Consider the following 26048-nt stretch of genomic DNA (forward strand, 5'->3'; position numbering starts at 1 on the left):
ATTAACCTCTCATAAATAAGTGTTCATAAATTATTTTGGGTATCAAAAAATAAAATGATAACCAGAATTTTTGCAGTTCGAAGTAGGTGGTAAATTACAAATTTTGCTGACTTATTAAAGCTTTCAAATTATTGAGACCACATCCTGCTCCTACTCTTTTATGACAAAGACATTGTAATTCTCAATTTTCTATTCTCTTTTAACCGCTCTATTTATTTTTTTATAATATTCACCACTAAGGGCAGAAGATCGTTGGGGTCCTCATGCCTCTACCTATTTATTCACTAACAGTAGGAAAAAGCTAAATAATAAGTTTTATTTATTTATTTTTGTCACATTACTTGATGATGCTAATAAACTGGAATATGCTAGATATTTACTCTGTATTTATATTTATTTATTTACTCTGAATATAATTTATCATTTTAACGCTATATTCGTTTTTTCGACCAGCTTAAAAAAAAATAAAATAAAAAGAATCTAACAATTATAAAAAAATATAAGTAAAACAAATAAATAATTTAAAAATAAATTAAATATGAGGTATCTTGCCGTTTTATTGGTTTAATTTGGAAAATTATTATAATACAGCTATTTTTTTTTTTTTGCATTATTTCATTTAAACAAAAAAACAACACAGAAATTTAAACCTAATTAAACATAACCAATTAGATCATATAAAAAAAAACTTAAGAAGCCATACTTCCAAATTAATAATTATAATTATATTTATAAATTAATTTAATTTATATATATTCAAAAAATTCGATTGTTCACATTAGTTATCTATTTAAGACGTGGTGATGGCGATGTCTGGCCCATTCAAAAATATGTCAATGTGAGATAAAAATAAAAATTGTAATAAATTATAGAATTTAAATAGTTTTCACTAGATAATGGAAGGATCATTTTCAAAGTCGAGAGTAGATTATGGCTACCTCTCGTCAAACCTTGGTAATAAATTTATGTTAAATATTCTTTCAAAGTTTCAGTAACCACTTGTCTGGAAGCATCCTTCGTGACTTTGAAAGTAAGATGATACAATTTTAAATATTTATTCTGAAATTTTGTATGAAAGTATGAAAGAAACCTTTTTAATCACTCTACTAATATTTGATAGCTGATACCACTTTGAAAAGTTCTGTATTGTAGTTGGTCTTGTTTTCTCTCTAGACACATTAATATTAAACTCCTATACTTAAACACGCTTTTATAAATGGTGTTTTAGGTAGGTTGACCATTCTTGTCTACATTTTCAAAAGAACAACTTCGTAAGTAATATTTATTTTATATTCTAATACCCTAATTTTGTTTTTTTATAATATATATATCAGGAATATATCTAAATGTAACTCATCACTTGGAATATATGGCAGGTAGGGTGTTCTAAGAAATGAATGGTCTATGTTCTATAGGTGACACGCTCTGCGACTTCAGATCTCTGTTTATAGTAATCTTATGAAGAGCATCCCAAAGTATGCCTCTTCTTCCTGGTTTGTGTGGTCTTTCTGCTTTGCGTCACCAGGACCCTGTTTCATAATAAAGTACAAACTAATACTATCAGTCTTGTACATTTATCTTAATTCAATTACACAGACTTGTACAATAGTAACTTGTACTTTAATATTTTTTAATTCCTGCAATATCACTAATAGTCATCCCAATCATGAAAACATAAGTATTTGTATTATTACCACACTAGTTTCTACACTTGTACTATGAAATAATACTACTAGCTTTCATTATGAAACAGGACCCAGATCTAAGGCTCAACTTTGAGTGCAGAAATGTAGATTCTAGTGGTGATGGTGCCTCTCGAACTCCTCCTGTGGGAAGTTTCCAAGAGTGTTTACATGAAGGGAGGGTTCAACAGAATTTTCGGAGAGTATACGGTTGAGGTTTGCTAAAAATCACAGAGAAGGGAAGAATATTGTTCGGTTAGATGCAAGTGAGGACGACCCCAAATACTACGTAGTGATGACCCAGTGAAATGCCCATATATAAAGATAAAAATTTGCATGAACCATTATTCTGGTTAAAAAGTTGTATAAAACTCTTGTTGGCATATAATATCATTCTAGGTACAAAATCAAATAAAGTGAAAACAAATGCTTTGTTCTTTAGTAAATTGCTAGTGATTATTATAATAATTGTAAAACTTGAAATTTTCTACAAGCTTTATTATTTCGTATTATCAACTATTCTCTGGACATAACCCTGAGAGTGGACAGCGGGCATCCGCGTTTAGGACAAACATATTTAAAAGCCCTGCGGCTCCAAGCAATTGTTACGGTAATAATTATATTACGAAAATAAACTACTTCAACTAACTTTAATCTGAGGGCTGACAGACGCCTGCACGCTAATGGTTCCTAACAGTCCCTGAGATATCTTTTTTTGATGTATCAAACGTTATGTCCGAATAACTAGAATTCAACAATTTGTTAATTTATTTTGGGAAATATCATGAAACCTATTTATAAGATAAACCTAATAAACTACTTTATAGCACATAAAATTAGCTTTAATTTGAGTACTAATAGACATCTTGTACGTTTAATGTGCTATGTTGTGGCTTTTTAAAAGACAACTTTTTTAGAGTTGATGAGGGTTCCACAAACTGCATTTTATTATTTATTTATGTATTCATACTTATATTTATATTTACATTATATATCTATCGGTTCCTGATGGGAACGGATCTGCTATTCTTAGAAATGTATTGATATATACATATAGCACAATACATATACATACAATACATATTTAGACCAAGACCTAGTATCACAGACCCCCTTGCTATGCTATGCTAGATGTAATTGTATATGTATATAAAGTCAGTATTCGCAAATATTTACAATTGAGGTATCCTATAGGAGAGAGCATAATAGACCTATTGACTAACTTTAAGTTTTTTAAATATGCTATGAATTGAGAATAACAAATGAAACTATTGATATTTATGTTACCTCTTATTTTAATCACTTTTGCCATTCAAAGTACCAACGTAGGATTTTTATTTATCTTTAGTGTATGGCGGGCTTGACGGTGATCAGGTAGATTTTACCTTAGTTGGTTCATGATTCTCTCTTTCCTTGAGTTCTTTGCCTGGCTGTAGATGTTCGTCTCCCTTTGCTTTTCTCATCTAGCCGACTTCTTCCTCTCTACCGAGACCAGAGTCGGCTACACCATAGTCTCCCCGACTGTACCCTTTTTTCAGCTCCTATGCTCGATGGAACCATTCTCCCCTCTTCTTTCTTCCAGTCATCTTATTGGCTACAAAAATTATTGGGGGCGTAAATCCTTTTTGACTTCGTTCGTCGGCTTGCCCTTGATATCTGTTATTTTGAGAACCAGCGTTAAAATCATTGAAGTAACTAGTATTGCCTAAAATATGTTGCTTAAGGAGGAAAATCCAATATGATTTGGCTGTTCTAAATGTTACAACCAGATGTTTATCTGTATGACCGGAGATAAGTACTCATCGTCATCAGGTGCTTGGGTAGGGGTCATACCTGCCCACAGTGTTGGCCATCCCAGGATGCTTCGCCTCCAGAAGTCCACGTCTAATTGCAACGCCGTTCTACCTGCCTTTCTGTGCGTTGGCAAATGCCGACAATGAAATTTATAATACATATTTAGTTACAAATTTAACTACTATTTTCTCATGCTGGTATTGTCAATACATAGCAAATGATTCAGGAATCTCTAGATTTCCCAAATTAATTCGCTAACTACTGATTTTCTGTACATTTTTAAAAAGAAATTTTCCTTTCTGAAAAAGTATATCTCAGGAATAATTTAACGAAAATAGTTCTCATATTATAGCAAATTTGCTTTGCTTTAAATCATGTTCTGTTAGGTTTTCTGGCGTTGCAGGTAGATTTAAAGATGTGTAGCTCGGAATGATAAATCTTTTTTTTTTTACATTTTGAACAGGGACCATTTTTGCTGGTAACATGATCTGACTGGCTGACTCTCATTTCCTTATTGGGCAACCCAATAAAGATTCAAGAAAGCGCTATAAAAGTTTTCATTAGATAAAGTCGATTTTTTTTTCACACGAGCTTTTTGACTATTACAAATTATGTGTTTCTAATTATAAAATTTAATAGTTTTCTGCAAAAAGGAGTTGTGTCATAATTGATTTACCCTTATTATTTTGTGATAGAAAATTAGTTCCTTTGTTTTTCACTCGAATTTGTAACTTTCACCATTAATTAGTTGTATGCAATTTAATCTGGATTATCTCTCTAGGAAGTCTGGTGAGCCAATTCTTTGAGGTTAATCACTTCCATTTTTTGAATGAATAATTTATTATTATTCATGATATTGTACGTTTCGGGACCACTGTCCCATATTCATGCACTATAAAACCCCATGATTTCCCATATCAAATCATGAGGTTTTTATAGTGCATGAATATGGGACAGTGGTCCCGAAACGTTGTACAATATCATGAATAATTAATTCAAAAAATGGAAGTGATTAACCTCAACAAATTTTAAAAGTAATTTAATCGATGTTTGTCTCGTTAGTAGTAGCTAATTGAAGTCTTTAGTAGAAAATGCATTTTTATTTCTTAGATTTTTTTTTTTTTCAAATATGATTAAGTGGTTTTCAAATATGATTATATGATTTTTAAATATGATGTAATGGTAAAGTCAAAACCGTACATAAATGAGTATGAAAGGTTATGAATTCCTGTATAGATTATTATGAATTGAATTATAGATGTAACGTTTAACTAAGAGGTAATTCCAAATTAAACTTAGTTCTTCTGAAGACTTAGGAAAACAAATGTCCAGGTAAACTCATTTTGTCTCTTTATTCCTAAATTATTATTATTACTTTTTTTTTTTTTTTGCACTGAGTAAATTGTTTTCCATTATGTAGATAAAACATATATTTTATGGTGAAAGAGAGGATGCTTCAACAATCATATTTGGGTTAAATCGCTTGGAAGTTATTTATTTTACTAAAAATACTATCCTCTGAAAGAAAAATGAAGGAATCGACTAAAAATGTTTTGTTTTTTTACTTAATTTAGGATTTTTAATTACCACACGTTTATTGCAGTTTTCAAAAAAAACAATTTCACCCTTTTTGCAGGAAACACTTCATTCATTGATCCCTTGATATCTGTTAGATGAAATATTTTTTCACTGCATATTTTCACTTAATTGTGTTTACAGATAGATGGTGATGATTCCTCCTTTTCACTACACCCGAAAGCAGATGGTTATGCTCGGAATATTGGAACTTCCGAATGCACCGAAATTTCTGAGGAATATAATTACGGTTGTGATCATAGCGCTGAGTTTTAATAGTAATTTATCTTCGTTTTTATACTTTCTACTTGAGGACAAACCATTCTTTGAGAAGACTGAGAGTATACTTAACTGTATTGGTATCCTTCACGTGTTTTCAAAAGCTCTAGTATTGCCCTTCAAAAGGAATGTGTTACTGTCTGTCATGTCCGATCTGGACGAGATGTCGGTCGACAGCAACAGGTTTCAAGAATTCAGGAAAGGATATAATTTGAACATGATGTTGTCTCGCAAGATCCCACAGACCGTGCTGCTGTCGATGTGTACTCTCATGATGTGTGGTACTATCGTAAGTATAGTTCGCTATACCACGCAGGGAACAGTGACTCCCCCCGTACAGCTTTACATACCCTTCAAGGACAACATTAGTCTAACCATACTCTATAATTACTTTCTTGTCCTGCCTACGACCTTTGTCTTTTCAGTCATGATCTCATTTCTTATCAGCCTTTCCTTGAACATTTCAATCCAAATATCATATCTTATTATGAAGTTGGAGAACTTGGGAATGGACCTCTCTTCTAAGGAAATAGACAGTTGTATAATATTGCACCAAAAAATTATGAGGTAAGTATTAATCAAAGCATTTTTGATATCCTATGTATAATTATGATAATCATTACATGCAACAGTGTTATGTGGTTTTAATAAATTTCAAAGAGTACTTAACCTACTACACTTATTCTGTTATTTGAGCCGTGAGTCAACCCTGTGTGTATGGGAGCATTCCGGGGTACACCCAGCCTCTATAAAGTGAGTAAACTTAATGGGGGGAAGAATCTGGTGGTTGAGCGTGATCATAATAAATCACCTATTTGCACAACAGTTGTTCAAGCAACAGTATTTCTATACTAATTACTGAGCCCCTGACCCTTGAAGTATAAAAGTAATTGTTGTAATTTTAATATAAAAACACAGTAAACAAGAAAAAGCATGGCTTCTGTTTTTATGATTATTTTTTAAAAAATCAGATTTCATTTCTAATGTTCTATAAAATAATTTGTTTTTTTCTTTCGAGTGCTTCTCATTATATTGTATCAGATATTTATGGAATATAAGTAAATGTTACATAACATAAATTTAGACATTCACTTCTTAACATATTATTCACACATGGTGAGAACATGCTTTTTAAGTTACGAAGTTTTATTTTTCTATTATTTTAAGAATTGAAGTCCTTAAAACTGTTAAATAAGATTATACTTGTCATACCATTATTTCCGATGTCAAAAACAAATAATGTATTGAAACCAATAAGCACTTTCTTATGATTTTTTGAATAAGAAAAGAAATTATGTACCACACCTCTTTTTCAGTGAAAAAACCAGTGAACTGCAGGCTGTTGGTACCAAATTTTTCAACTCAACGATCTCATTCAGTGACAATATCACTTAGATTTCTAAAACATTTTGTTATTTAAAACAAACTAACATATATGTGCATATTTAAATATAAATTATTTCAAGTTCCTTTTACAACTCATTTATTATCTTACTTTTTAATTTATTTATTTTATGTATCCATTATTAATTATATTATTTGTTATTCTTCTTCTTTTAATTTGTCTTTGATTAGTAACATTTTATCTGTAAACTATATTAACAATATAACATTAAGTCTTGGAATTTGTTTTTTATCATACTGATAATAAACTTGAAATTTTATAAAAATTTAGTAATTACATTTTCCTTCGTTAATATTTAAAAAGTGTTGAGCTTATCTCAATACAAAAAAATAAGAAAGAATTACTAGCCTAGAAATTAATATTAGGATTTTTAGATATTAAGAGTAAGATAAATTTTCAATTTTCTTGTTTGGTATTTTGATAGTACTGATTTATTTAGCCTTCAAGATATTAAAAAAAAAATTTCATTAAAAAATATAGGTAAATAAAAACTAGTAAGATTAATAGTGAGCGAAATGGAGAGGAAAAAAAGACACTCCAACAGTGAAGGAAATGACATATTCAAGGACTAGATGCTTTCTGCCTCAGATAAAAGATTGAAGTGTTGTTATGCCATACAATATTAGTATTACATTAAAAGCTTTCGTCCAATTACTGCCATACTAAAAACGATTTGACTTATCATAATTTTATTGAGATAGAAGTATAATAATACACAAAAGAAAAAAAACCTGCCTTTATGTTGCTAAAATTTATTAATTTGTCTATTCAATTATCATATGAAAAACTTAGTGAAATCTTATTAATTAAGCTGAACTAGAAAAAATGATTCATTTGCGTGTGCACATGCCATGACATGCATAATCTACGGAGTTATTGTTGCAAACGTTCGTAGACTAATTACTGTCAATGAATTAATATGCAATAACAAGGCATTTATACATTGCAGTAGGTCAAGCTCAGAAGGCGTAATTTATTTATTTCCTCAACACATCTATAGTCAAAGGCGAAGGAAATGGAAGAAAACTACATTATAAGAAATAGGGGGGGGGGGGGAGTAAGAGTTTACCTATTGGGGATGCGAATAACTAACGTGTGGGTAATAAATGATTTTATGGTAATTTTTTATAATTGTCAGCTCATTTTATAATAATTAATATGGGCATTTCATAAGTTTTTCATCGTTAAATATTTTTCCAAAAGACGAAATAAAATACCTATTGGGCTCATTTCAGTTTTAAGATACTTCTAGCATGAACATGTTCAAAATGAGGCATTCGGTTGTAAAACATGGAATCTTTTTGGAGTACTGACAAAGATGGTCGCCTAATGCAGTCTGTTTCTTAATCAAAAGCAAATTAAACACAATATTTTCAATGTTAGTACATTGAAAATTTTGGATTTAGTTTACTATTACTAAATAGTTCTGACAAGAGCTCTTTTGGCGACAGCAATCCTGGGGAGTCGAACACTGAGAACGAATAAATCGGATCCAAGTTACTCCTAAAAAAATATAAATTACCTACTTGTTGACCTGTTTTGATGTAAAACATGGTATCTACTGTACTTATCACATTTTACAGCCTTTTCGTCATTTAACCTACTCAACAAAAGCAGATTCTTAACTTTAATTTCTTTAACTATATGAGTCAAAAGTGAACGAAGAGTGTGTGGAAAATGGACTTGGTAAAACTATATAAATATATAATTTGGAATCAACTTACAAATGGTTAGTTGTGTTCCGTGGAATACGCATTTGCATTAATGTAAACATCGTATCTGCTGCAGTTATAGATCTGTAATAAAAGTATCTACTGTAGTGGCAGCATTGTCGCTCTAGATCTTGCGTCATATTAGACAGTACATGTTGCGGCAGTGAAGCTACTGTCACGTTAAAATATGTTTTTATGGTAACAAAAATTTCAAATCACACTAAATGTCAGATACGAGTGCTTCAGAAATAGTTTAACACAGTATCTGCAAGTACCTCTCCTCGATTATTTGTTCTTGTATCCTGAAAAAAACAATATTGTGAGTAGAACTTAGGAAAAGTTTTGTTTCAATACACTAAAAATAATTGGGTAATATAATTTTCTGATTTTTGTTGTAGCTAAGTACGAAATATTATCCTCAAAACGTAACAATAGATTTCTCACAAGTTATCATTCTGTCAGTTTTACGACCAAATACTTCAAATATCTAATGCTACATATTTTCTTAATCTCTTAGCTATGATGATAAAGAGGGTATACATTTTTCTTTCTTTCTGTTAAGGAGAAGCAATCCATCTTAATTTATAGTAAAGATTAGAAAAAAAATCTCTAATTATTTCAAAATCAGTTCTCAATTGTAATTTCAATCAAATGAGACTATTTGAGCCATTCCAAAATGCCTAACCTCGCGATGAGATGATTAGCATTAAGTGTTTTGTGTTAAGAAATCCTGTAATCAGTTGATATTCTTTATCGATCGTCTGAAAGATTAATCACCAAAAATAAGAGAAGAAATCATCTTAAAATTTTCATTGAATAAAATTTTTCTCTGATGTTGGCTTACAAATTGATTTGGCTATTGTACTGTACTGACCCGTAAAAAAATTTACCTTAAAGAAAGTTTAGGTTTTTTAATTTAGTTATTCATATAAAGGCATTTACACTTACCTTTCGCTGTTTGGGGGATTGGGACTTATATGAAATATATGGACTTATCTTGATCTGATAGTTTTACGAAGAAATATTGGATTCTTTGATTCGAATTTCTTTATTTTTCTCCAACATTTAAACTCTTAGATCCTTAGTCCCTTAGCCTTATCTCAATTACCTATATTATAATTACCTAATCTCAAGCAAGAAATTATTATATAATATTTTATTGAGCTAATAAAATTAAACTGGGATTCAAGACATTTAGTTTTCAAAGAAGTAAAATAAAAATGATGGTCATACATCAACTTTTAAACAAGTTGAGATGAAGTATGAAAAATAGTGCTATTAAATTAATTACCTGACCACAAACAATTAATTATTATACAATATATTTATGAATTAATAAAATTGATCTGTGATCCAAGATGACAGCAGTTAAGGAACTAAAATAAAAAAAAAAAATATTTTATTTACAATCTTAAACACTTTCTTGAGACTGGTTAATGTAGTTTAATAAATAATTTAATTTTTATCCATTTTAGTCTCAACACAATTTATTTTTCTTACAAGTCCGACGTTTCGGCCAATCCGGCCATTCTCAGGGACAATCTTAATACAATTTTGGAATTAAATGATTTAAAAAACTCAACTTCATGCCGGCTATTCAATTACTATTTGTTAAAAATTTTAACAAATAGTGACTATGATAAATGAATTTTAATTTTTGTTTTTAATGTGAAAATTGACTAATTAGAAATTGTTGTTTTGACCTGGGCAGAATAGCCTGCATTCAGTTGAGTTTTTAAATCATTTAGTTCCAAAATTGTATTGAGATTGTCGCTGAGGATAGCCGGATTGGCCGAAGCGTCTCACTTGCAAGAAAAATAAATTGTGTTTGACATTGAGACTAAAATGGACAAAAATTAAATTATTTATTAAAAAAAATATATTACTATTTTCAACAATAAAACCAGAAATAACTGCAGGATTAATTTATTAATGTACTAAAGGATGAAACGTTGAAGGTAAAATCTACAGAAAAGGATGTAAAATAAAAAAAAAACTTGAATGTTTAAGGTCTCATTGATAACGGCCTAAAGTTTAGAGTCGAATGAAGAATGTTGAGATAAAGGATCAATTGAAGTTATGTTTATAAACCACTATGAATATTAGTTACTATTAATTAATACTATAACACTATTAAACTAGTACTTTAGAATACGTTTATAAGAGCCTTTTTCTAGTAACCTATAAATTTTTAAATAAGTTTTTGTGTCTATAAATTGAAGATAAGAGTAATCTATTATTTCAGGGTGATGACCAAAGTGAATTCATTAATGTCTGGTTTACTCTTCTTTGAGTATCTACTGACATCCATGCAGTGTTGTTTATCAGGATACCAGCTACTTGCGGTGAATGAGGAGTCATTAAATATATTATTTAGTTAGGAAGAAATTTTAGTCTTGATCATATGTTGAATTTTTCATTTCTTAGGACAAGAAGAATGATGGTATCGCAGGTTTCTTCTACCATTGCACATTCTTTGCGATCTCTGTTACTTTCTCCTCTGTAAACTGTTACTGTGGGGACATCATAAAACTAAAGGTAAAGGTTACACAGTGGGGTCTGCTGCATAAAATTGAAACCGTTTATTATGATTCATTATTTAAAAAATCAGCAAGACTGCGTGTATTTTTTCCCTTCTATATTACAGCAACCATGTAAAAGTGACTTAAAAAAAAAAAAAAAAAAGCAGGAATCTTACTACTTTGTTTATTTCTTTGATTATTATAAACCTTTAAATTTTGTTTCTATTAATTTTATCTGGGATTACTTCACGAATTGTAAGTTGCGCGTGTCACGGGCCTTGCATGGAGACTCATAACACCTCAATAAGGCACTATTGTAGTTCTGATATTTTATTGTGTGATATAATACTGATAAATAATAATAATAATATAAAATGGTAAAATTAAAACAGCAAATAACTCATTTTATAAGTTAATATGATGTGTAAATCCATAAAATTAAATTAATATGATTAGGAGAAATTTATTAAAATAAAAAATAATTGTCGAAATTGTATTACACATCTATTTGTAAGTAATCGGTAGATATTCTTTATCGATCGTCTGAAAGATTTATCAGCCTGAATAAGGGAAGAAATCATCTTAAAATTTTTATTGAATAAAATTTTTCTCTGATGTTGGCTAAAAATTTATTAGGCTATTTGTAATGTACTGACCCGTAAAAATATTTACCTTAAAGAAAGTTTAGGTTTTTAATTTAGTTAATCATATAAAGGAATTTACACTTACCTTTCGCTGTTTGGGGGATTGGGACCTATATGAAATACATGGATCTATCTTGATATGATAGTTTTACTAGGAAATATTGGATTCTTTAATTTGGCTTTCTTTATTTTTCTCCGACATTTCGACTCTTGGGTCCTTAGTCCCTTTTATAAGTTACTATGATTGTGTAAATACGTAATCTATAAAATTATTTTAAATGATTAGGAGAAATTTAATAAAATTAAAAATAATTATCCAAATTGTATTACACATCTATTTGTGTAATTAATATGCAAGTATAGTTTTTTCTAAATAAATAAACTAAAAAAAATCAGATAATTGAAAAAATAAGAACCCAATGCAACGTAATTTAATTCGTCATACTGAATTTTATGGGTTTACAAAAATAAATCGTCATATTCAATCTGAATCTGTCACTTCTGTGTTATCTCAGTAGTTTGTGAGATCACAGATATTTCAAAACAACCTTAAATTTCCATTTTCTTGTCACCCACTGAGATTGATCTTAATAAGGAAATGTAGGAACCTGATGTCAGTAAAATATAGCACTAAAAAATCTTTGCTCATAAATCTTCTCCTTTATTTTTTACTCTCGAAATTTTCAAAATTCTAATTCCTTGGGATTTTGGGTGTTCACCATCAATTGTCAGGCTGGCAATACTTACATATATATTTTATATATTTTCTTTACCTTCAGACTTTCGATTTTGTGAACGTTCCGTAAGTGTATAAGCATAATTTTGGAATTAGTACCTCTATAAAGTAAAACAATAAATTATTGTTAATCTTCCAATAAATTATTGTTTGTACAATAATTTATTGTACAAATTGAACAAACGAACGGATGGTATTCTTGTGTGATTGTTATCTAGAATAGTTCTTAACAATATATAAATAAATATCAGGGAAAAATTTGATTAAATTGAAAAATTTGAATTTAATTAAAAACATTTTTTAATAGGATAAAAACCTTAACTAAGATTTTTAAAAAAATCCGAAGTCTGTTATAAAAAAAAAATTGTTCATATACAAAATTTCACGAAGAACTAATATATTCGATGTAGTAGTTTGAAATACTAAACAAAATTTCAAATATTATTTTTATTTACAAAAATGATTTAATATATTTAAAAATAAATAGAAAATGAAGTATTTTGTGTTTTTGTATAGCCTTTATAAAAAAAAAAAAAAAAAAAAAAAAAGTCCTGGAGATAAAATATTTCGTTTCAATTTAACAATTCAATAAAATATTTTGTTGAAACAAATTAAGTAATTTTTTAAAACCAATTGGAAATTTAAGTTGTTCGATTTTATATTATACTTATCCTTGTAAAATTTGATCTCCTTGCTACAACGTTTCTTGTAATATTATTTAACCGAAAAATAGTAATTAAGTTCTAATGAATTTCGATTTATCAATAATTAAAGTAAAATTTGGTATTATTATTATTTTAGTAACTAAGAAAACTATGACCTTTTGTTTTCTATTTATTAATTCAAATTAAATAGCTTGTAATCTTCATACAATCGGCCCATGTTTATTCTCTAAATTTTCTTTTGAACTTCTGCTAAAATTAACCATTGTAATTTCTAATAATAATTGTGCTATGTCAATAGTTTATATCATGAAATATTTGAATTATCCACTTCTGCATTGTCATAACTTTAAATATTATATTTTATGCGACGCAGCCAAATTGATCTTTTAATGGTTACCTCCACTTGTGTGATTTAGAGACTTTTTTTCAGAGTGAAAATATATTTGAAGCTGCTTATTGTAACAATTGGTACAGCTTAAGTAATGTGGAACGAAAAAAGTTACTTGTTTTGCAGCTTGCTTCATCAAAGCCACTTACACTCTCTTATAGACACTTGATCACATTTGATTTGGCTCTTTACGGAATCGTAAGTTACACTGCCTATAAGTCATTTTACTTTAATTAAAATTTTTATGATTTTGTTCATTTACTTTTCATATTTTACAGATACTCAAAGGCGCATATTCACTGGTTACTGTACTGCAAACAATGGAAACCGTTTAGGTGTTGGGTTAATATGTTACCTTTTGAATCCTTTTTAATTATATGTAATATCACTAAGAATAAATGTCAATAAATACCAATGCATTATTTAATAGTTATGTTTATTTTAATGAAGAAAAATTTATTGATATAGAATAATGATATACATAGCTTATAAATTAGTTTATTTGATTATTATTTGCTTATTAAGTCTTTATGTACCCTACCTAGGCCAGGAAGTTTATTTTATCCCGATGGCTAACAACTAATAAAATTTAGAGTGAGAAGATAAAAATGTATACCCTGGTTTCCGCTTCATGATGAATCTGAACCCCAGAGCTTCAATGGAGGAAAATAAAAGATCGAAATATTTTATTGCCGATTTTTAACCGTATGGTTCATTTGGAAATTTATGTTGTTGAATTAATGAGATTTATAAGCAGAAAACTTCATTTTTAATTTATGTGACTCAAAGCGTAAGTTAACACAGAATTAATGATATATCAATTTTCACATGAATCCATATTTACTGGTTATAACGACTCCTGTTTGATTGTGAACAACTCAAAATTTAAGAAAATTCAGATAGTTTTGTCCCTGTTCTACTCGATTGTTGCTTGCAGTCTAGCTCTATGTAAATTTGATTTATATTTTAATTATTGTAATTCATGGGTACATCAAGAGTTGGGAAAAATTAATTACAATTACTTTCCAATTACTGTAATTTGGAATTACAGAAGTAGATTAAAAATTTTAATTAGAAGTAATTGTAATTGTACTTACTGCACGTATTGCAATTACTTGGTGAACTACTGTAATTGTGACTGAGGTCCTACAAATTCAAGCTGAGCCAAAGGTATTGGAGAGAAAATCTAATAAGCTTGCATTATACTAATAAAATCTTAAACAATCATAAAATTAGCAGCCTTGAAAAACTTTATAAACGGTTCTTAACCGAAGAAACCATGAGAAATCGGAAATATAGTAAAACCTTCCAAAGTAAATAAGGATACATTTTCAATTGACAAGCATTCGAGAAAGCAAATATCGTTTGCTAATAAAAATTAAGATACAAAATTTATAATGCATACATGTATGTATTACACACAGTTAACTAATCGTTAGTACACAAAAATAAATATTAATTAAAAACTTAAAATGAGAGAAATTCACCTTTGTCTTTTAAGTTCTTAAATTTTATACCTTGCTGTACCTCCTTTTTTATTTTCGTTGTTAATAATCTGCAATTATTTCGTGGTATTTCGGGGCAAGAACGAATTAAAATTTCGGATTTTTTTATTTAGAAGGCTATTTATAATTTATTTTCTAATATGGAGATCGTCGAATTTTCAGTTAATATGTTATAATATTCCTTTTTACAATGAAAACTTTGAAAATCATTATTTGATTCATTTTATAATATAAAAATTTGAAAGTTCCAATGTAGGTGCAAGAAGCACACTTACCCTAAAGTCATGTAAATGGTCTTTACATTGGAGACCAACAATTATATTATAAATACTAAATTCACTTTAATTTATTCATCTACTCATATTAAGGGATTTACAAGAGAATGTAACGTCACAAAGGTTAAATGAATAATAAAACTAAAATTATTTATCAAGATTTAGTAGAAACTGGAAGAAAGTTTTTTTTCTCCTATTTTCTAAACAAATTTCTTTAGGAAAAGCATTAATTTATCAAAAGAAAATTGAAAGCAGCTCCATCTTTTGATGAAATATGCTCATTTGCTTTAATAGTATGTAACTCTGCATTTCTTGAACTCAGTAGGTCAGTCAGTAGGTTTACGACGAAGGGTAAAGGTGATTTGATGGGATTTGTTGGAATTTATCTTAATCCTCCAATTACGACACCATTTTTTGAGGGCTGTGTTATGGGATTGGAGATTTTGGGATACGATTAATGGGTTATTATTAACAGTGAGCACACATGTGTCATCGGCATACGTGGTGAGGATAGTGTTAGGATTGGTTGGAATGTCAGCTGTATAGACGTTGTAGAGGATAGGACCAAGGATACTACCTTGAGGAACACCAGCGGACTGAGAATAGAGGGATGAATAAGAAAACATGAACATGAGTATTGCTTTTCTTATATATTTCCTAGTTTTACATGACAGCTCGGTACTGAAGATTACATAAATCTACTTTTAGAAAAGTTGTCATTCTCTTGCCCCAAAAATTTATTTGCTCCGATAAACTAATCCTGTTTTAAAAAAATAAAGATTAATTAAATTTGAACTTTAAATTTATGGGTTATGCATAATTGTAAATTTCATTCCAGCTAAACTCCACCTTAACAACTGAACATAAATTTTAAATATTATCTAAACTCAAGACCAATTGAATTTTACCTTCATATTAAACCATCTCGAAGAATACTGAGTAAATTATTACTAATTGAATTAAATCTTGACAACATAAACCTAATTTTACTGAATATTATCTATATATTAATTTTAATGAATATTATCAAATGAATATTATTGAGGGGTAAAAAGTGAGGTGTGTTAGCGGATTAATCTTCATTTGGAGGAAGAGACTCTTTTTATACAAGAATCGATATCAGAATAATAATAAATAATAAAATAATAAATGACAGTTTATTGTTTAAATTAATCATTCATAATGTCATAAAATAATATCCAATAAAAACTTTTTTTGGAATCATTATACAATTCAAAACAAATATGGGTAAAATAATCCATTCTTTCATGAGTAGTAATGTAAAATCCCGTGGATCATCCATCCTAGGTGACCTACTACTTCTGTACCAAATCCAAAAAAAGTCGACCCAGTAATCTAAGAGAAAAGTTATCTTTATTTTTTTTATACTACTTTACATCCGTGGAAGCAAGCTTAGAAAACGTTTAACATAAATTTCTGTACACTTAATAAAATTTTTACTGAAGGTGATGTATCAAGAAATTATAACCAAATTTGTTTTATAATTGAAGTAATAAAAATGAAGAAGTTTTAACTAATTCATTTCGGTATTAGGTTTACTGTTGGGAGTTAATAATAATTGAAAATACAGGTTATTAATATCAGTATTGTCATATTTAATTTTTTTTTTGCAGCATTTGTTGTTAAAATCTATCTCCTATGTTTCTAAAACAAATTAATAAATATTTCTTATAATATGTTTGGTATATTATATTTGGTATATTGATATATAATATATTTGATATCATTTCCTGATTATTAACACCGGTTCTCGGAATAGGCCATCCTCCCGAACTCATTATTTTTATGAATTTCCAACTTTCTTATATATTTTTTTGTGATTTCATTCAAGGTGATTGTGAGGTATAAATTTTTTTTTTCTGTATATAAAACAACTGAGAATAACTTAAACCATTATGCAAGTGAGGAAATACATTTTTTTCTTTAATTGTAAAAATAATTATAATAGAACTATTGTGACTTAGTTCACTAATTCTTTCAACAGTTTAGCTCTTTTAGTTTGTATTTTTGACTGTAAGTGAAAATTGTTAAAAATTTCACAGCTCTGACATGACAAATAGAAAGAAAGTAAGTTCATGAGCCAGGTAATTGAAGATATCAGCAGAGAAGATACTAGAGTCCTGTTATTAACAAGGAGTATCAGCCAGTGAGAGAAGCGAGGGCTCCAGCGCTTATGCTTCCGAGAACCGAGACAACTGGGCCTAAGGAAAAACAAATTACAGTGTTAAGAAAATAAATTAATTCATTATTACAAACTCTAGGTTTGATATGCTACTCTTATTTCTAAATTTTATTTATTAATAAAGCAATTTTATTACTATTATTAACATATTTTACTATCTAAAGTACCTTCTTTCTTTAGAAAGAAGATACAATAATATATTAATAATACAACAACTATATGTTTTAAAAAATATTTTTGTATATATTATTAAGAACTAAAATTTCGATTAAACTTATATTTCTTTTTTTTATTAATCATAAGTCTTTATTAGACAATTGTTCTCCAGCAAACATGAATATTACTACTATCTTTACTTTAATTAGTTGGGCGTTTGTTTTATAACCGTCTACAGCAATGCTGAAATAATGAAATATTAAATCTTTTTATATGTTTAAGGCAAGCAAATGTTTAAGCAAAATTTCTTAAAAATCTACTGAAAGATTAGTAGTTAGTTAATTTATTTTGAAAATTCTACATCTCAGGAACTATGTGATGTACAGATGTCAATTAGCACTCAAATTAAAGCTAGTTTAATAGACTATAAAGAAGTTTATGATCTTTACCTTCGTAGGAATAGTAGTTTTCATGATATTTGGTAAAATAAATTGAATTATAGTTGTTCGGACAATAAGTTTGATTAATGAAAAACTTTATTTCAGAAACCACGAACAGATGTCAGCCAGCGCACAAAGCTAGTTTAATTTACTACGAAATAGTGAATTATGTTTATCTTTTGTAGGAGTAGTAGTTTTTATGATATTTGACAAAATAAACTCTTAAAATGTTAATTTATAGTTGTTCTTATGAAATGTTGAATTTTTGAAAACATATCTCTAGATCCATTAGACGTACACATGTCTGCCAACACTCAAAATAAAGAAAATCTGACTGCTATAAAGTAGCTTATGACACTTATCTTTGTAGGGGTAGTAGTTTTTATGATATTCACATATGAATATGAACTTGGAAAATGAAAATATGTCCGAATAACTATAAATCAATTTATTTTAGCAATTTCCATGTAAAATATTACTTCTACGAAGATAGACATCGTTCACTACTTTATAGCTCATTAAACTAGCTTTAATTTGACTGCAAATAGACATCTGTTCGTCAAATGGTTTTTGAGATATTAATTCACTAACTACTGATCTTTCAGTACGTCCCATACAACATTTTTATGAAATGTTGCTTTTTAAAAAGCTATATCTCGAAAACTATTTAACGTAAATAACTCTATTAGGGCTCATATTTTTGCAGATTTACTCTTCTTTAAATGGCGTTTTCTTAGGTTTTCTTGTGCTGTTCCTACTTTTTATGATATAGAGCTCCGAATGAAAAATTAGTTTTTTTTTATCTCTTTGAAACAGCCGCCATTTTTTATTCCCCCTACCTGTACATGGCAGACTCATCACTTTTGACTATTAATTATACATAGTTACATTATCAAAGTAAGTAATCAATAATTCGGGTGAGATAACTGCATTTTTTCTCCTCTTGGGCTCTTGTACTATTACATCGTGGAGGGAGAGTAGCTGTGTGCCACGTCGTTGTATTAGGTTGCCTCCTGGCTTGTCTTTCCTTCTCTTCCTTCCTCAGTTACTTCAGGATCTCCGCTGCCAAGTCATATTGTTTTTAGTTGTCGGCAATCCGCAGATTTGATTGAACTCGTTTCTGTTTTCCAGGAAGCGGGGACAGGAGAAAAACACATAGTTCAGACTTTGTTCTACTGCAGAGCACACTGTGCACTGCGCTATATCTTTCTGTTTGAACCTATACTGGTAGGCTGTGAAACCACCATATCCATTTAGCAACTGGGTGAGGTAGTAAATCGAAAGTGGAAGTTTTTACACAGTTTCGATATTGTGTAATCTAATTCCTGTGAAAGTGTTCATAATATATTTTGTTGGAATTAGAAATCCATAATATCTATTGTATAAATCATTTGATTCTGTAAAACTAATTTAATTAATAGTAGAAATTTATATAATACAATTATTGTTAGTGAACATATGTATATAAATATAAGTTAACGGTGTATACATTATAGAAAAACTAGTAACTTTGTTACTATTTTAAACAATAAAACACATGTGTTCTCTAAATAGAGATAAAAAATATATAGTATTGTCAATTGCAAATCTTGTGTCGTTATTCTGCCAACTAATCTTAATTTCACAACTTCAGTCTAAACATAAGTTATATATATAAGTTAAGCTCCGTCGCAAACAGAACTTTAAAAAAAAGGGAAAAGGACCGTGACATGACTCACACAAGATCAGCTTAAAGATTACTTTATTTCTCCTATTAATCCTCTATACATACATTTATGCAGTGTTTACATAGGTCACTAGGTATTAGGGGAGATAACAGGTAGCCTTATAGCTTTATATATATTTAATAACGGTTTAAATAAACCTTATAAAGAGTATTTTTTTTTTTAATTAAAAGTATAAACCCGGATGCTTCAGTGAATGTACTATTGTTGATGAATGAATCGAATGTCGTGAGCAGAATGTGTTCGTATTTAATACTGATGAGGGAACCTTACCGAGTGTATAAGAAGTCTATACCAATGAAGAAGAAGAAATTGAAAGAAAAGTTGAGGTAACAACTACAATAAAGCATAATGAAGCAGTGTCTCATTTCAATCACTGCTGATGTAGGCAATAGAAAATGATATAACCGTGGATTCAAGTCCTCTTGCAACGCCTGAAAGAAAAATTTTCAGCCAAAAATTGAAAGTATATTTTTTTTAATATTCAAACTTTCAAATTTCCAATAAAATATGTTAAAAAAATAAAAATAGTTTTGTACATTCATACTGTTGAATTTTTCGCACCATTTTTCCGAATAATTTTATTAATCCCAATACCCTCCTGCAGCAATTAGTTCGGATTAACGAGATTCCAGTGTACTATATTTTTATTTTTATCCTCCTGAAAAATAATTTAAAAACTATTTGTATTGTAATTTTTATTTTATTTTTTAAATTTATAAATATAACATAAATACTAGGTTTACGATTTGGACAGAACATAGACAGCTTAATAGAAGATCTTAGCTTTCATCTAACAACAAACTACTATTTTATAAGACTACAATCCTTTCAGAAGGTAGAAAAAGCAGTAATCCAGCAGAGCTAAAGTAAATAATTTTTTAGAGTTCTGAAAATGGCCAAATTCTTAGTCCATCTTAAGTGTCTGCGGCTAGTACCCGAGCTCGGGTGTAGTACATCTGGCCAACCAGCGACGCAGTTTAGATGGTCGCCGGAAAAAGAAATTTAAAAAAAATGAATAAATAAAAAATCATTAATTTATCAAATAATGAGTCTGGAGACCTACTTTTTCCTTTTTTAGAAGGAGGGAGTGGGGATAAGATTGTTTTAGATTTCCCCCGACTGAATGTAAATATTGTACATTCATAAATGTACTTTTTTTAATTTTTGTAAACTTTTTTTTTTCGATGCGTTATTTTGTCATAATTTAATTTGTGTCTCTGTAAATATGGCGTGAATGTGCTGTTTGGTAGCAATTACTAATGTCAAGTTCAATGACATAATATCATACTATACAATAAAAAAAAAAAAACAGAGAGAGAGAAATGTTTTGTTTGGCCATGCTGCCAAATACATTGGGTTGTTATAACACACAGCGTACCCATCAATCCGTAACTGGACAAATATACACTATCATACATTGACATAAATAAAAAAAAAATATATGGTTTATTTTTCTTCAGAATTAAATACATTAAAGCATAGAAATATGGTAATAAGGAATAAGTTCATAATCTAAATTAATAAATTAAAATCGAGAATATAACGGGTAATTAATGCAGGGTAAAATAAATAATATTGTTTTCTTGTTATAATTTATTTAATTTGTCTTTGGTATTTATTTAGTCAGTCAACTGATTGATAATATATAACTGCATAATGCCAACTACAGTGATTCTTTTAGTGATTTAACCAGTAAGAGATGCAAGAGCTCCTGAACTTAAAACAGTTCGTAGGATCGCGAATGTGACTGGAGGTTCTATTGTAGATGGTGCTGGAGATTCTGATGTACCTAAAGTTATAACATACCACAAAAATGTTTTATTTTCATATAGTAATAAAACTGTTTTATTCATGTAGTTTAGTTTGATGATGGGCTGAAACTCAAAAGGCAGAATGAAATCTTCAAAGCTGTCAAAATGGTAACTTCCAGCACTGAGAGTGCTTTTGATGATCCCTGCCGATTTCTGATATTGAAGTAGTAATCGACCAAACTATTCACAGTGAATAATTTCCACGTACCCTTAATAAGGCGTAACCGACAACATACAAGGCGAAAATGCCACATTTTGTATGAAAATGACAAACCAATTTTTTTTTAATTTCACTCAGCTATATATGAAGTGTACAGCAAGGGGAATTATTAAGATCATGCAAAATTTCAAATTCGAGTTTTCAATAGAATTACACGTATAGACACAGAGGTCTCTTGGTGGATGTTATGTGATGTGCGCTAGATTTTTATTTTTGTATAACCATAAAAATTATTTTTAAAATTAAGTTTTTTTTTTGTATATTAGGGTATCTCGGGGTGCAGATAACGAATAACAACTTTGTTCCTACTAAGACTACACCCGTACATATAATTGGAAACGGGAGAGATTGGGCTTGCTCAGGTAACTCCAATTTTCCAGTCTTTTATTTCTTTAATTCCAGCTATAATTAATTATAAAATGTTTTCATAGTTCACATTTTTCCATTCTTTATTACAGTTACCTATCCAATATGATTAATTATAACAAATAAACTGAATTAAGTAGTTTAGAGCAAGATTTTTTGAAAAATTCGGTATTTAACCCTCATTAAACTGTATCAATGAGGATACAACCTAACTGATATTATGGTTAACCTGATTTACATTGATACAGTGAGTTTAATCAAAGTCTTTAGAGCCGTTTATGAAAAAATCGTTAATGTGTAAGAATGATTCTATTAAGTTGACTTTCCGGTGCATTGATTTTGTCTAAAACATTACTGTAACATTTTAAATATCTAATTTTAGTTTCGCAAGACTTTTCGCCTTAGATGTACAACCACACACACACCATTCCATATATAGGAAAGTAAAAGTAAAAATATGAGCGTGATCATGTTATATGCACATAGTCGAATTAGGAATACTTTTTAAAGACCATAGGGTCAGTGTTACACCATTATCAATTATTGGGAACACTATGTTATAGGGGTTATAAAACAGACTCAAAATGCACTTCTGCCCTCCTCCGATGATCAGTATAGTGTCAATATAATTTAATCAAGTTATTTTTGAGGAAAATATGAAAATGTAATGAAATAAATTAATATAAAGTTTACGCATATTAGTATATATAACTCTATATATATAGAGTTAAATATTATAAAAAAGCTGTTTCAGGACTAAAAAAAATTAACTGATTAAAGATTGAATATATATAGATTAAGGTATGAAGACACCAGATATCGGTCATAAACCTATCACCCTATGTAAACATTGCCTAAAACATATATATATATATGATACTAAACTCATTCCTTAGACATTCCTTAGAATGGAGCTCTGCTCTAGTTTTTACTCCTTTTGGATATAGTTCAGGTTAACAATATGAATAATAATATATATTTGTTTTATTTTAATAAGTTTTTTTGTTATAAGAATTGGGTAAAAAAATAAAATAAAGCTGAGACTTTGCGTGCATCATTTCTCTCCCAGTTTTCCTTTTTTTTAAGTTATTTCACGAGAACTACCGTAACTGGTGCCAAAAAATATATTTATATAATTGAAAGAGGAATGTTGAAAGGAAAAATAATTAACACATTGTTTTTGTTAGTTTTTGTATTATTGATTTAAGGAATTATGTTAGTTTGTTGTTAATATTTTTAGCATGTGCTTATATAAGTGGCCACTGACAAACACTCCACTCCAATCCAACCATACCAAGTGGTTGGGTACCAAACAATATTCAGCGTCAAATCGTGTGGGAATTTTTTGGACCGACATGGACAGCTGCTTGAATTCCTATGATACTAACAGTTTTCACATGTACTATACTATCATCAATAAAAAATTGTTGGTCAATATATGCAGTACCGTTTAATATTAAAATTTCGATTGTATGAAATATGTAAAAAAAACGAAAAGCCGTACGAAACTAAAATTACATATTTAAGCACCTTTTCACTTCTAGCTCTTCAGTCATAAAACTTTTGGCGTGGATAGATTGGAGTGGAGTGATTTTCAATGGCCACATTAAAGGAATAGTACGTCGTTCGAGTAGCTTGTCGTACACTTTCAACTGATAGGATTCCAGTGAATGACTTATCAGTTGTGTCCCATCATTCATTCGATTCAGCCAATGAGAGAAGCTATTGCACCTGAGCTTAAACTATAACCTTGTACTCTTACCACTTCATCGTTTGAAGTCCCTAAAGCAAAAAAAATATATAATATGCTAGGTAAATGGAGATTTATCTAAGCCTAATAAGAATAAACCATTACCAAAACCATCATAAAATATGCTAAGGCATCGATTCCGATAACATCCGGGTCTCTAAAAAAACCATCTGTCCCTTGGTTCAATGATAAATGCAATGAAGCGATTAAAAACAGTCCAAAGGCCTTCAAAAGTCCATGACTATCGTTAACTTAATAGAGTACAAAAGATAGGAAGCATTTTCAATAAAAACATTTAGTCAATGCAGAACAGGATTCTGCAAAACATTCGTTATCAGTATAAATGCTTCTACAAGTTCCACCATCGTTTGGTATCAAATCCGAAAACTAACATCCAAATCCTCTTACTCCCACTTGACCATATTAGTCAGCGGACGACTGTTTCAAATACCTTTGTCGATTACCTTTACGAACTATGGCCATTTTAGGGTACGAGATGGATGTGAACATCAGACTGTTCTCCCCTAGAGGGAATACAGGCAGTCTCACACTATTTTCTCTGGCTGTGAATGAATCAGGACTCACTTTTCCTGAGGGAGTTAAGCCGCTTTTATTCGCCGACAATCTAGCAATCTTCTATAAATCAGTCAGTATTCAAGATGTTTATCATAAAAGAGCGATAAAACAGGATGAAAAACTGGTTATATACTTCTGTAAATAATTAATTTTCCATAGACAAGACAAAATGCCTTCACTTCGGGAGAAAACCAAATACGCCTCAATCACCCGATCTATTTCTAGGAAACTCACTAATAGGCCACACCATATCTCTGTACTAAAAACTAACTGAAAAAAATAAACCATTATTTGCTTACTAAGCCGTTCTTCCTTGGGTGCCGATAGAACTAGCCTTCTTAAACTTCAGTCCATCATGCTGGAATCTGGAGCTTTTCGAGCAAACCCTATTCTATGCTTATGTGCTGAATCCAGATTATGACCTGTTTTGTTCAGTAAATCAAAATTAGCCATGACCTACAGCTCAAAATTATATCGACAGCCAAAATATCCGGCACATAAATATATTTTTAATTAAAATTTTTTTTTATTCCTTTTCGACAAAGAACGAAATTCAACACTTCTGTTATCAGAAGAAACTTTTTCGGCTATGTCTTTTCTCAAAACGATAACAATTGACAAATTCAAAAACAATCATATATCATAGACTCTCCATTGTACTAAAACAAATCTAAATTTCGGGATGACCAGACACAGTATCAGCCATAATTCTAACTCCCCTCGTAAACAAATACATAAAATGTATATAAGGGAGATTAGAAGGAGAAATAAAGCAGTTTTATTCCAGCGAGTTAGTGAGTCATTTCTTTTTTTTTATTCTTTTCACCCGACTACTCATAAGTTCTAGATCTGTCCATATACTCTAAAAATAATACCGAACCAGCTGAATATTAAGCCCATTTTTCTCTTCTTCTTCAAAAAAGGCCTTTTTTAATTTACACAGACGGATCCAAATCAGACCAGTCATCAGCATTATTTTTTGTAACTAATGAAGCTACTTACAAAATTAAATTCCAAAAACTATGCAACATATTCATTGCCGAACTCGTAAGTTCTCCTAATGCAATAGTAGCAGCACTTCATTTCTGTTTGTCTATGAACCACTACAAGATAACAATAATTACAGACTCATTAACTCGTTAAAAGGACAAGATTGTTGGTATGCGAAGCATCCGAAAATTTTCTGCATCCATTTCTACTTAAACACTCTTCTAAATCTGGGTATGTCAGTTTGTTGTTTGTTAGTTTTGAAAGGGCGTTTAACAGCCTGGTCATCAACGCCTGTTGGTTGTTGGTTTTGGTAAGTCCTAGTTGTTTTAGTCATAGCTTTGGTATGGTGTACTGATCCGCACTATACCAACTACTGTTTAATAATCGTTACGATATTGGAAAGTATGGTGAAAAGCAGATAACCGACTGTTCTAATTTTAAAAATAAGGCAAGCTAAATAGATAATTATAATAATTAAAGGCTAGTTATTAAGTTAGCCTGTTGGATGAATTTAATGACTTTTACAATTACAGATTCGTCGTTTCTCAACGCCATCGGGACATTTGTTGGTAACCCTAACTGGTTCAGAATTGATGTGTAGTGACGACATTCTTCAAAAACGTGTTT

The 26048-nt window shown here is 29.7% G+C and overlaps 1 protein-coding gene across 1 annotated transcript; it reads left to right on the forward strand.

The window, feature by feature from the left end:
* Positions 1-1242: 1242 nt before the first annotated feature.
* Positions 1243-13839, forward strand: LOC106687168 (odorant receptor 82a). The gene is made up of 6 exons (XM_024360829.2): positions 1243-1271; positions 5196-5897; positions 10693-10792; positions 10875-10985; positions 13445-13600; positions 13681-13839. The coding sequence occupies exons 2-6, from the start codon at positions 5200-5202 to the stop codon at positions 13735-13737; spliced, it is 1122 nt and encodes a 373-aa protein (XP_024216597.2). The 5' UTR covers positions 1243-1271; positions 5196-5199; the 3' UTR covers positions 13738-13839.
* The last annotated feature ends 12209 nt before the right edge of the window (positions 13840-26048 follow it).

This window comes from Halyomorpha halys, unplaced genomic scaffold (genome assembly GCF_000696795.3).
Source record: "Halyomorpha halys isolate HHAL.00 unplaced genomic scaffold, Hhal_1.1 Scaffold920.1, whole genome shotgun sequence".
Classification (NCBI taxonomy): domain Eukaryota; kingdom Metazoa; phylum Arthropoda; class Insecta; order Hemiptera; family Pentatomidae; genus Halyomorpha; species Halyomorpha halys.